Source organism: Rissa tridactyla, chromosome 3 (genome assembly GCF_028500815.1).
Source record: "Rissa tridactyla isolate bRisTri1 chromosome 3, bRisTri1.patW.cur.20221130, whole genome shotgun sequence".
Taxonomy (NCBI): Eukaryota; Metazoa; Chordata; class Aves; order Charadriiformes; family Laridae; genus Rissa; species Rissa tridactyla.
The window spans coordinates 105,303,396-105,316,274 of record NC_071468.1 but is presented as its reverse complement, the minus strand read 5'-3'; the positions used below and the strand labels follow the sequence as shown (position 1 = coordinate 105,316,274).

Here is a 12,879-nt window from a genome sequence, read left to right as displayed (position 1 = left end):
GAAAATGTTTTGATTCAGCTAAAACCTCCAGCACTCCCCTGTGTTGCAGTCATGCTCTTCTTTACCAATTCCCTCTGTTTTCACTGACCATAACTTAGAGAGGAATGAAGATCTGGAGTGCCATAACTTTTGTGAAAACCTTTTGGAAGTAAAGGGGTTTGCTGTATTCTAGGCAGACATTACTTTCTGGGAGAGATCTTTTGCATGTTCACAACCACAGGATATCTGCACAGGAAGGCTTCTCTCTGGGGTGGGTGGACCGCGTCATGCTCACCCTGTGAATACCTGTTCTTAAGGGAGAACCTGGAAGAGTAGCTCTAGTTCTTGAATATCTGTGTTTATTAGAATTAGCTGTACGAAAGTAAGTTGAAGGAAAAAGATCAGGATACATTTCTCCTTTGATACTGATTAAGCACTCTTATTTGCTGCTGTCCTCTTTGTTTTTGCAATTGGTATTCTGTGTTTCTCCTAGTATCTTCCTTCATCTTGTGTTGCTGGTTTTGGCTTTGAATTTATAACTATTGTGTTCCAGAAGGACTGTAATATGAGTTGCAGAATGATGACACTTTATTTACCACAAACACTGGCTAATGATATAAGCTAATTAGGCTGCTGTGTGTCACTGTGATTTAAATTCAGACTCCTCCAAAAATCTGTAGAGACGTGGATGTCAACTATTCACTGTCTCTTTGTCTTTCTAAGGGTACTCACACACAATATTCGTGGCAATAAGCAAACTAACTGGGATGGGTGAAGCAGTTGTGTCAGTGTAGAGATGGGTGGAGGCTAATGTGACCTGTGACTAGCTTTGTGGTTGACTATGGCGTGGAAGTGTCATTGTCAGTTCAGCTTTTCTTTTTTTTCCAGTTTTCTTTAAGCTTTTGCTTCAACTGTTTGACATGTGTTCAAAATTGCTAAATATAGAGTTTTATTTTCTCCTTCTAGAAATTCTCTTACAAGATCTTGAATAAATGAATTTGCTGTTTCAGCTCATGTAATAGCTAAAGCCAAAGGCCTTGCAGTTTTGTCCGTTATCAAGGCGGGATTTTTGGTGACTGCTCGAGGCGGAAGTGGAATTGTATTAGCTCGTCTTCCTAATGGAAGTAAGTGTCTATTTTCCTTTTGTACTTCATGGGAGAATTAAAAAGAAAACAAACATTTTCTTCATTATTTCTTTTCATGGCATAAAGCCCAAGATGTGTGAGGATTCAAGCCAGTAGGTGACAATGTTTGGATTGAAAGCTGTTTTCAAAATTTTTTACCTACTTTTGACCAGATGTAAATGCTTTCGGTGTCTTCGTAGAAAAGGATGAAATATAAAAGTGTATAGTTTAAAACTCATTAGAATAATGAATTATATCCAGTTATGGACAACTGTATGATAAGTAATTTGTAACAAAGATTTGTTTAGATCATGAGGGTTTGTATTTCTTAAATTTCTTTCTGCATAGCTACATGATTTCATTGTAGTGGTTTTGAACATAGTTTTAAATAGAGAACTTGTTAACGTTTTTTAACTCTAATAATAAAATTAGTATTTCCTGTAAAGTGTGGTAAAAAATCTGTAAATTTGTCTTGTTTTGCATGACAGCCTGGTCTGCTCCTTCTGCAATAGGAATTGCTGGCGTTGGTGGTGGATTTGAAATTGGAATTGAGGTATAATTTTGCATTTGAAATACTTTCTGGTAACTTCTTTTGCAAGAAATTAAAATGCATTGACAAAGATCTGAATGTTAGTGAGATAGTAGAATTTATTTTTCTGTGTAAAAAAGCTATTATAAAATTCATTCATACAAGACAAACAAAATTGGAGGTTTGGTCCTATCAGTCTAATTGCTTGGAGAGATTTAAATGAAAAGAAGTGACATAACAGCTATTTTCTCGATTTCTCACTTTGAGCAGACTGAATTTTTTCCCTTATGGAAAGCTTCCTGTCAGTGTTCACCGTAAGCCAATTGGAGTTAATTAAAAGTATCCTGTACTTTATACTGTATCAAATTCTTTGTTAAAGAGCACAAGGACTCCATCTGCCAGGAAACTGAAAAGAATTGAAGGTAGAGTGAAATGGAGTCTAGCTAACGTTACCGTATTTCATGCATTTCCCACTTCACCCTTCAGTTTGGGAACACCAAAGCTGGTGGTACCTCCTCTGAAGGAATGCTACAGAAAATGAGCCAGTTTCCAGCCAGCAGAAATGGTTAAAGTAAGGGACTCTCAGCATGTTCCAAGAAATCCTGTTGATCTGAGCCCTGACAGTGCTCTGCCTCTGCTTCCCATCTCTTCTTCCTCACAGCTGCTTCACCCTTGTTTGTTTCTGTCTTTCCTCCTCCTTCCCACCCTAGCCTTCAGTCCTGTCCTTCTCCTTTCTTTCTGTTTAGCTTCCATTCTGATGATTCCCAAAGAAAATCAAAGTAACGGTATGCTGCCAACAAGATCTCTTGCTACAGGTGTCCTACTTTTCTGAAGAATCCATGCATAGCTGATCTGGGTGGTCCACGCCAGCCCCCATTGTGTCTCCTACAACTACCCAGCTATCCCTGTCCTGACAGCCAGTCAGCCAGCACTCACATAACGAGCAGCGGATCAATATTTTATTGTATCCTCATTGTTCACTATGTGATCTCAAGCATTCTTACTGTGCGCTTTTTAAAGGACACTGTAAATACTAAATCATTAGTTTTTGTAAGGAGTTTCCTTTGGTTTTCATTACTACAGGATCTAAACACATTACAAAACATTGAGTTTGAGCCCCAGGGTTTGGGTTTTGGTTATGGGGCTTGCGTGCGGTTTTTTTTGCTTTTAAGACAATGAAACAGACTTTTCACATTCAATCTGTGAAACTTTTCCTTTAATCATCTCCATCTGATATTTTAGATAATGTAACCATTTCCTATTGATACTTACTCAAATAATTTCAATACAAAAGCTATTTCTGGGAGGGTGTTTTTTCTGAGAAATATTGTGCCCTTCATTTGAAATTTTAGTCAGTTTACAAAATACTGTTTCCTTACTGGCATTATTATAACACAATCTTATTTACTTCTTCAAGAGAGGAGATGCTATTCAGAAATACCTAAGTGGCTTAGGACCCCAGAGTCCAATTTCATCATTCTTTTAGTCATATATAATCATAAACCTTGTAGAAATTGGTTGAATTTTATTCTTGTAGGAGAGATTATAGTTGGCATAGTTGTAGTGGTGCTTATGAGTGGTTTTAAACAAGAAGAAGGAAATAAGTTGTAGTATTTCCATGCTTTTCCAAGTGAAACAACTTGGTACCTCAAATTAAAGACCAATTTTAAAATTCATCTAAATACTTTTCGTGAAGGTTTTCTCACTATGGATTCATTTAGCTTTAGCTATGGATTCATCCTCCTAATGGGTAAGATGAGGTAGCAGCATCCTGAATGACATTCTCCTCTTCATCCATGGATGAAACTACTCGTGTCAGCCATCTTTTGTTTGCGATGGGGTGGAGGTTACCAGGGGGCTAATAACAAAGACCTCTTTTACTTGTGTGTGATACTTCTGGGACAGCCTTGTTTTGCAAATAATCTGGTATTTCCTCTTGTATTCCCTGCTGTCACTGTTTGGAATTTGGGGTAAGTTGCAAGTTTTTTCTGAACCTGGCTTTCAGTCAAGTCCATCAGATGAAAGATCAGGCACGGAAGTCCTTGGGTATTCAAGTTATCTGTTGAAAAGATAATCCATCACAGTAAGCTACAAAAGTGTAATCTACTCTGTTGAACAAACTGGTATTGTTTCAGTATTGTTTTTTTAATATATGTAGTGTGTTTACTGAGCTTTCAGGTAAGCTATAGAGTGATCTTTATAGGATCTTCTGTGCGTTTGAAAGGCTTTTTTCTTCTTTAATATGCTTCGTAGATTGGGAAAAGAGTTGTAGGAGATTTTCATTGAAATTTGTTAAGTAGAATACCGTTGTAGCTTTACAGTACTGGTGGTAATAGGCATCGATTTAAATAGTAGTAGAAGTTCTTTGATATGTGCATTTTGTGTCACAATCCAGACAAATAAAGTCTTTTAAAAATAGTGATTTTCTTTTTTTTCCATTTTGCATTTGAATCTCTCAAAAAGACTTTGTTAGCTCTTCAGTTATTTGGTTTAATAGTTTCTTGAAGAAACTGGCTACATCTCATATATTCAAGTCTTAAAAATTAAATATTAATTCATATTGAACCCTTAATTTTCTGTCAAGAAAATAAAATTTTGTCAATAACAGGAAAACCTGTATCATTTTTGCTGTTTACTGTTTGGACAGTAATTTTTGTTTACTGTAAAGTTCTGTCTTCCTGTTATTAATTCAACTAGGGAAGGATCAAAATTATTTTCTTAATCTGATCTCTCTTCACATCTCAAAATGCCTTCGTAATTGTTTGCAAAAAACATACAAAATAAAAATTAATTAATTAGGAAATTTTGAATTAAAATAAGGTTTCTGTTATAACTGTTGTTTATCACATACTGACCATATCATCATTTGGGAAAAAATCAGTCAAAAAGTAGGTGAAAGGATTTTTAGTTTCAAAATACCTTGCAGAAAAATAATCAACCTTGTTATGAAAATTCATTCAAAAGAATCCTTTACAAGAAAAGAAGTAATTCTCAGAGAGAACGAAAAATTCTCACTTCAATTAAAACCTTGATAAATAGAGAGGTGGTTTTCATTTGTGGAAGGGAATATCTTCAATAATCCCACCTGTTTTCATGCAAATCAGGAAATACTTCTCCCTTGCCGTTCTAACTTTCTTCTTAAAAAACATAGTACTTTATTTGATATTTTGTAGGTTTCAGACTTAGTGATAATATTGAATCATGAAAGAGCAGTAGAGGCTTTCGCCAAAGGAGGGAATCTTACACTTGGAGGAAATCTTACTGTGGCAATTGGACCTCTGGGGAGGTGAGTAAAATACTTTCTTAATATGGGGTAAATTTAAATGTGGGGTAGAGTTAAATATTGAAGATAGCTTTAAAAACTATAAACATTGATGTGGCTTTTTTTGACATGTTACAAAACAACCTGGGCAACCTGTATGTTGACTGGACCTTATTGTTCTTGTGTTATGCCTTTTTAGTTGCTTGTTGCCCTTTTTTTTTACCTCTGATAAAGGCATTTATTGTTAGAAGGAAAGTGTTCTGAGATTTATTCTCTTTCTTCAGGAGACTGCTTGGCTAGACTCAATAAAGAGTACAGGTGCTACTGTGCTTGACTGAACTGTTATTGTCATTAACCTATGGGTCTGTGCTTTCTGTCACCGCGGTTCTGCCTGAGAGTAAATAAAAAATACACCAAATAATTACTTTTAAACCTTAAGTGGTTAAGCCAGCTTACTTTGAAGGATGAGATGATATAATCACAGAATAATTTAACTTGGAAGAGACCTTACGAGATCTCTACTTCAACCTCCTGCGCAAAGCAAGGTCTGTTATGTCTTCAGATCAAGTTGCTCAGGCCTTTATTCCAGTTGGGTCTTGAAAAAAATCCAAAGATGGAGACTACTTAGGCTCTCTGGGCAACCTGCTCTCTGCTCAGCTGTCCTCATGGTGAAAAGTTTTGCCTTGCATCCAGTCAAAACATTTCTTGTTTCAATTTATGTCCAGTTGATGTCCATACACTGCTATAAAGAGCCTGGCTTCATATTCTTGATTGCCTTTTCATAGATACTTGAAGGCTGCTGTTAGGTTCCCCCTGATGTTAGGTTCTCTTCCCTAGGCTTACCAAGCCCAGGTGCCTCAAACAGTGCTCCTGGAACATGCGCCTTCTGAGACCTTTTTCTTTTATGATGAAGTTTTTACTGGTGAGGTGTTATCTTTTCTGACAAAATAAAAGCGGTAAGATGATATCTATTCCACAGATGACAGAGATCTGTGGATCAGGGGAGGGCAGCGAATGTCATCTGCCTTGCAGAGGCGTTCAGTGTGCTGTGCTGCAGTGTCTTTGTGTCCAAGCTGGGACATTGTGGCCTGCGTGTCAGGGCGGGACAGGCTAGTGAATAGGTGAAAAATGGATCCTTAAGCTTGAAAAATAGTGGTAAATGACTCATGTTGTACTCAGAAACTAGGTTTCTATGGAATTCCTCATGAGACTATTCTGGGACCTCTCCCACTTGATGTTTTTATCAGTGACCTGGAGGTGCAGATGCAAAATATCCTCTTCAAGTTTGTGGATGACACCAAATGAGGGGTGCAGCCAGTACATTTTGGGGTAGGGCTGCCATGCAGAGCAATGGACTTAGAGAGTGTAGAGATAGGATCCAACAGGAAATCTCATGAAATTAAACAAGGAAAAATGTGAAATTCTGCACCTTAGGTTAGATGAACCCTCTGCAGTTATGTAGGCAGGAGAAGGTGCCGGGGTCCTGGTGGACAGTAAGCTGAGCCAGCAGAGCATGCTGACAGAAAAGGCAGTGAACAGTGTCGGGGGCTGCATCAACAGAGCTGTAACTACTAGATAAGGGAAGTGATTGTTCCCCTTTTCTTGGCACTTCATAGACTACACCTAGATTATTGTGTCCAGTTTTGGCCCTGCAGTACAAGGAAGAAGTTTGTAAACTTTAGTGTGTGCAGTGAACAGCTACCAAGGTGGCCAGGGACTTGGAGTACCTGAACGATGAGGCTGGGGGAGCTCAGCTTGTTTAACCTGGAGGAGAAAAGACCTTGAGGTCTTCTAAAAGGCTGTATTCCCAACAGGGGATCACCAAGAACATAGACCCAAATTCTTTACTGAGGTGCATAGCAGGAGAGTGAGAGATGGTAGTCATAAGTCAAAACAAGGAAAATTCTGACTGGATATGAGAAAAAAATTTTCAACATGAGTATAATTGAGCACTGACACAGGTTGCTCAGAGTGTGGAAACTGTCCTTGGAAATCTTCAAAAACTGGCTAGACAAAACCCAGAGTAACCTGATCTCAATTTGATGTTGTATCCATTTTGAGCAAGAGGTTGGCAAGACTGTCTGACTGATGAGGTATCTTCAAACCTAAAATATTGTGTAGTCCTGTGTAAGACAAAAATTGTAATCTTCCAGTTCTATTGAGGTCTGGTAAGGCCTTACGTGAATTATTTTGTGCTGTTTTAGGCACCGTAAAATCGAGGACGATTTGGATATATTGAATGGAATTCCAAGTCACCACAAACATAATCAGATCATTTTAAAACATGATTCAAACATGGGTTAATCATTTTCAGATTTTGGAATGCAAGAGGAGGTATAACGTGGAGCATTCACATGAGGCAACATTGCTCTGTTATTCAGAGGAAACCTTATCAAACAACTTAATTACTTTGTACTTGGTCCTGTCTGAAATAGAACTGAAGAAGGATTTCAAGTCTGACCCACTTGAATATATTCAATACAGTTTTCAAGAACAGAGGGAAGTGAAGCTTTTGCTGACTTTTGGTGGGATTAAAATAAAAAGACATTGCTATTCATGTTGCAAAGCCATATTGAAGAATGTAAACCAAAATTTTTTTCCTTCTAGGAACTTAGAAGGGGATGTTGCCCTGAGAAGCTCTGCTGCTGTCTATACATACTGCAAATCTCGAGGACTGTTTGCAGGTGTATCTCTGGAAGGAACCTGTTTAATTGAAAGGAAAGAAACAAATCGCAAGTAAGTTCTCTTCAAATCTAGAAGATTCAGTGAAGGCATAGTGACAAAATGAACTAGGGCACATTCAATTTGGAAAAAGAGTTTGTTGTGCGAACATACTGTGCTGAGTTCAGAGTTTCTTGAGGGCCAAGGGTTTCTTCAATTTAGACATCTTGCAACGGGTATTGAGATGATGCTGAGTATTTAGAGTTTATATATCTGTGGCAGGTTGACCTTGGCTAGCCACCAGATGCCAGCCAAGCTGCTCTGTCACTCCTCCTCCTCAGGAAGATGGGAGGAGAAGAAATATGACAAGTTTATGGGTTGAGATAAAGGCAGGGAGATCACTTACCAATTACTGTCTTGGGCAAAAAAAAACCCTCAACTTGGGTATATTAATTTAATTTATTGACAGTTAATAAGAGAGTAGGATAATGAGAAAAAAGAACACATGAAAAAGCCAAAAACACCTTCCCCCCAACTTCATTCCCAGCTACTCTACCTCCTGCCACTGAGCGGCGCAGGAGGATGGGAATGGGGGTTGAGGTCGCTTCATCACACCTTGTCTCTGCCACTCTTTCCTCCTCACACTCTTCCCCTGCTCCAGCGTGGGCTCCCTCCCATGGGAGACAGTCCTTCACAAACTTCTCCAACATGGCTCCTTCCCACAGGCTGCAGTTCTTCACAAACTGCTCCAGTGTGGATGATTTCCATGAGGTGCAGTCTTTCAGAAATGGACTGCTCCAGCATGGGTCCCCCACAGGGTTACGTGTTCTGCCAGCAAACCTGCTCCAGTGTGGGCTCCTCTCTCCACGGGTCCACAGGTCCTGCCAGGAGTCTGCTCCAGCACGGGCTTACCATGGGGTCATAGCCTCCTTCAGGCATATCCACCAGCTCCGGCGGGGGGTCCTCCACAGGCTGCAGGTGGATATCTGCTACACTGTGAATCTCCATGGGCTGCAAGGGGACAGCCTGCCTTAACATGGTCTTCACCAGGGGCTGCAGGGGAATCTCTGCTCCAGTGCCTGGAGCACCTCCTCCCCCTCCTTCTCCACTGACCTTGGTGTCTGCAGAGTTGTTTCTCTTACGTACTCTCACTCATCTCTCCCAGTTGCTGTTGTGTAGCTTTTTTTTTTACCCCTTTTTTTACAGAGGTGCTACCACCATTGCTGATGGGCTCAGCCTTGGCCAGTGGTGGGTCTCTCTTGGAGCTGGCTGGAACTGCCTGTATCTGACGTGGAGGCAGCTTCTGGCATCTTCTCACAGACGCCACCCCTGCCGCCCCACCCCTTACCAAAACCTTGCCATCTAAACCCAGCACAATATTGTAGAATATAGGTATTGAGGTATTTACTGCATAATGAGAAATATTCTTTTAGGCCACTTGAAACAAACAAAAAAAATCTGGTTTAGACCACTGATTTTGAGAAAATACCCAGTTTATGGAATGCTGCTTCCTTTGTGCAGCCTATTACGTTTAAAATCCAAGGAACCTCTGAGTATCTTGCATTTGTATGTTCTGTGTTTATGAAAAATTTGGTTCTGCTAATATCAGCAAAGACTAATACTGATTCTAATGACAGCATGTCAGTAACTTTTAGCTATCTCCATTCATAAAACTGAGGTTACAATGAATTAAGGAATTTTAGTACATCATTAAGGAATCTGTGACAATGTTTTGCAAAAGTGGTGTGTGTTTCTTCAGTTTGCTGTGTGATTGGCTTTCAAATAGTCTAGCTGATGCATACCACGTGAGTAGGAACAGAATATTGCTGGTGAAGATCGTTTTGAAATAAGGTGGTAGGTAGGTATTCAGGTTTGCTACAATTACTTATCATTGCAAATTTACAGCGTTCAACTAGTTCTGTCATTGCTCAATAGATGATCAGTAGGAGAAATGCAGGGACAGGGAGGAGGCGGGGGGAACGTCTGCACAAGGTGAATTTGTCTAGATGTTGAAATGTAATGATGATCAAATACCTGGCATCTTTTCTTTTGTATCAGGTTTTATGGGCAGGATATTCGTGCAAGTGCCATCTTGCTTGGTGATGTGCCTTTTCCTGCTCAAGCAGATGATCTTTATGAAACTCTAGCATCCTTCACTGAAGTATATGAAAACGAAGAGCAAAAAAATAACCCAGGAAAAGCTGTAAGGGAACAAAGATGGGTTTGTGCACCTCTTTTTCACATAGGCTCTTTCTGGTCCTGAACTGTTCCGAGTCAGTGGTGATGTTGATGTTCACGTGGTATTTGTAACTTCTCTATTGGATGCTTAAAGGCATAACACATTGCAGATTCTGCATGTGAGTGATAGATTCGTTCAAGTATTGCCCCGGTGGGCTCCTCTGGACAAGAACGTTGCTGGTTTTGCTTTGCATCCTCCAGAATAACAAAGTATATCGTTTTTTTTTTTATAATAGCGCATAATCAAATATGAGGTATGATTAGAAAAGTTTGTTTTACTATTCCTAATGAAGTTAATCTGCAAATAATGAGCATACCAGGTTTGATGTGGATACTCTTCATTTATCTACTTTTTCTGTCTTCCATTCAAACAGTCACATTTACAATATGATACTAAGACTATAGAAAGTGTTTTCTTGTAGATGTTGATGTTACTGATAGACAATCATTTACTTTCATCTTTTTTAAACCCATGGTGAATTTACAGTCGTGTATGTCACTAGTTCTTTAGTGTGCTTCTCGAGTTCATACAATTTCAGTGGAGAAAGAGTGAATTATTTTTTTGTCAGTGTAACTTGACATACCTCTAGACTCTGAACTTACAATCTACTTCCAGGTGTAATGCAACTTTTTATAAAAATTTGTACGTTTTAGGTAAATGACCCACCTGCTAGACCATCAGCAAGACCAGAGCCACCTAAACCCACTGTTAGACCAACACCACCAGGTTAAAAACCTTTTGATAATGATTATTCTCTATATAAAATTAGAGCATTAAAGCCTAATGAATGTTATGCAATTATTATAGTAGTAGCTGTCTCTATAAAAATATTCTGTTAATACTCTTCCTTGGGCAAACACTGAAAACATGTTGGGATAGTGCCATGAGTGATACAGGGTAAAGGTTTTGTTTGTTTTATATAAACAAACCTTTTCTCTCTGACAGATTTTCTGTAGAAATAGTGTTTGTATAGTTACAGAACCATGTAGTAGTTCAAAGGAAACATTCATGTTTATTGGATATGTAGAAGCCCAGTGGTACGATGAAACTTCTTAGTAAAAAGAACAGTCCTACTAGAAACTGCTAGTCCTACTTCTAGAAACTTCTGGATTCTAGAAAACTTAGTTTCTTTTTCAGGTTGTCATTATGTTTTAATAGGTAGAGGTCTTACAGTAGAGCAGAAGAGGTAGAGTTTTCGCTCTATGACAGTTTATCTACCAAAGTGCTCTCATGGAAAGCAAGGCTTTACTGTGTAGCTCCTGTTGTTAACTTGATTTATTTCTCTCGACAAGGATATAAGGCAAAGTTCTTATTTATTTCTTCTGTACGGCTCTGTAGATAACTACAATCATTTTATAACTATTGAACAAGTATTAGAAAAGCAGTATATGAAATATAACAATGTATGTTAATATATCATATAATTTGCTACTTTATTTTCTCTTTCAGCTAAAAAGAATACAAACAAACTTTATCCTGAACTTCCAAATGATTATGCCTCTGTGGGTAAGTACTAAGCTTACACATATTGTATTAATGCAGTATGGAATCTGAGAAGTCCTAAGAGTGTTTTGAAAGGCATCTAACAATATCTAGCTGTACGTATTTTACTTTATTGTCCATGTGTTAAAATGATATTCAGGTCTTGTATGGTGTCCTGAAAAAAATTTCATAAATGTGAATCTTATTCCCTGGCTTTAAATTCCAACAGCGACGTTCTTTTTCTGAACAGCAAAAGTTCTTTTGCGTTATTCAGAGAGCACTGAAAGTGCTCTGCACTGAAAAATGCACTGAAAATAATAAAACTGTTTTGCGTTACCACCTAATTGAAATGAAAAAGAAAGCTGATACCACAAGCTTGTGTTCAAGTCCTTATGCAAGGTACTATAATTCCTGTTTTAATTAAAAAGTGCTTCCACAGGTCATATCTGATTTTGCTGGCATAAACAGAGATTTCCATTGCAGTTACACTCCTTGAGGTTTTTGTGTTGAGTTGTGGTAACATTATACTACAAAGTTGCTACTTGTTCATTGTTCTATTCTGATTCTCTTAACTTTAAAGCAGTTTCATCTCTAATGGGAGAATCTTACTCTGTAGTATTTGCGATGTAGCTCTTGAACTGCGGGGCCCATCATCTGGAAACTTGTGATCTGTTAGGAAAAAATTTTATTACAAAAGTTGTTATGTTCATTTGGCTGCTATAGTGTTTGCTCCCACCAGGAATCCCTTCTTTCACAGGTAAAAGACTGTTAGCTGCTTCAAAGTCAGTGAAACAAATTATTTCTCCCATGAAATATATTGTCCATTTGATAAATAAATGTTTTAGTTGTTTCTGATAGATAAAAATCAAGATGAAGGCTTTATATATTACATATATATATGTTTATCTATATGTGAATATGTACACAGATTTTCACATACTGCATGTGCCAGTTGGAAATAAAATGAAACAAAAGATCTCTTTTTTTATTTTTGAAAATGGAGCTAAATCAAGGTTGATAATAGATCACAGTGAAAAGTCTATTTCAGGGAGAGTACTATGATTTAACACAGCATCTAAACTCAGTAGTCTGAAGGCCAAAATCATTATTGTATTTTTCATTTCTTGGTTCATATAATTTTCACTAAAATTTCATTTTCACTAAAAATTAAGATAAATGATACGTGTCATTGTCTTTCCATTCTCCTTCATATCTTCTTTCCATACATGCTGTTGATGTGCGTGTCTGTTGAGGAGACTGACATAGGAGGATGTTAAGCTGAGCTGTTGATGTGACTTCTGCAGATCTGAGATTTCCTGAGAATCAAAATTTGCTGTTCTACTGTAGGACTTTTACCAGGAAAAGAATGGTGACTGTAGTGATCTGTACTCAGTAGCTGTCATCCAAAAAGAAAGAAAAATTGGACTTCTGGACATTAAAACTTAAATTTTCCATCTTAAAAAACCCCATACCAACTGAGGTTTCTAAAGCAGCAGGAAAAGCTTGCACACGCATTTGCTGTATTAAAGGGAGTGTTCTTCCATTCAGTTGCAAGTGACAAGGTAAAAATCTTCCAGAGCTATCTGTTGATGGCTTTCAAGAT

At 38.1% G+C, this 12,879-nt stretch overlaps 1 protein-coding gene across 2 annotated transcripts in view; it reads left to right on the top strand.

Moving 5' to 3' along the window:
• Positions 1-12,879, top strand: part of SH3YL1 (SH3 and SYLF domain containing 1) — a 55,917-nt gene that overhangs the window by 14,815 nt on the left and 28,223 nt on the right. Inside the window, exons 3-9 of one of the 2 annotated variants that reach the window (XM_054194534.1) lie at positions 990-1,103; positions 1,592-1,656; positions 4,806-4,918; positions 7,502-7,630; positions 9,614-9,758; positions 10,448-10,520; positions 11,244-11,300. In XM_054194534.1, the coding sequence (XP_054050509.1) occupies positions 990-1,103; positions 1,592-1,656; positions 4,806-4,918; positions 7,502-7,630; positions 9,614-9,758; positions 10,448-10,520; positions 11,244-11,300 (696 nt within the window). Of the gene's footprint in view, positions 1-989; positions 1,104-1,591; positions 1,657-4,805; positions 4,919-7,501; positions 7,631-9,613; positions 9,777-10,447; positions 10,521-11,243; positions 11,301-12,879 lie in introns of both variants that reach the window. The other variant, XM_054194533.1, reaches the window with a different exon arrangement.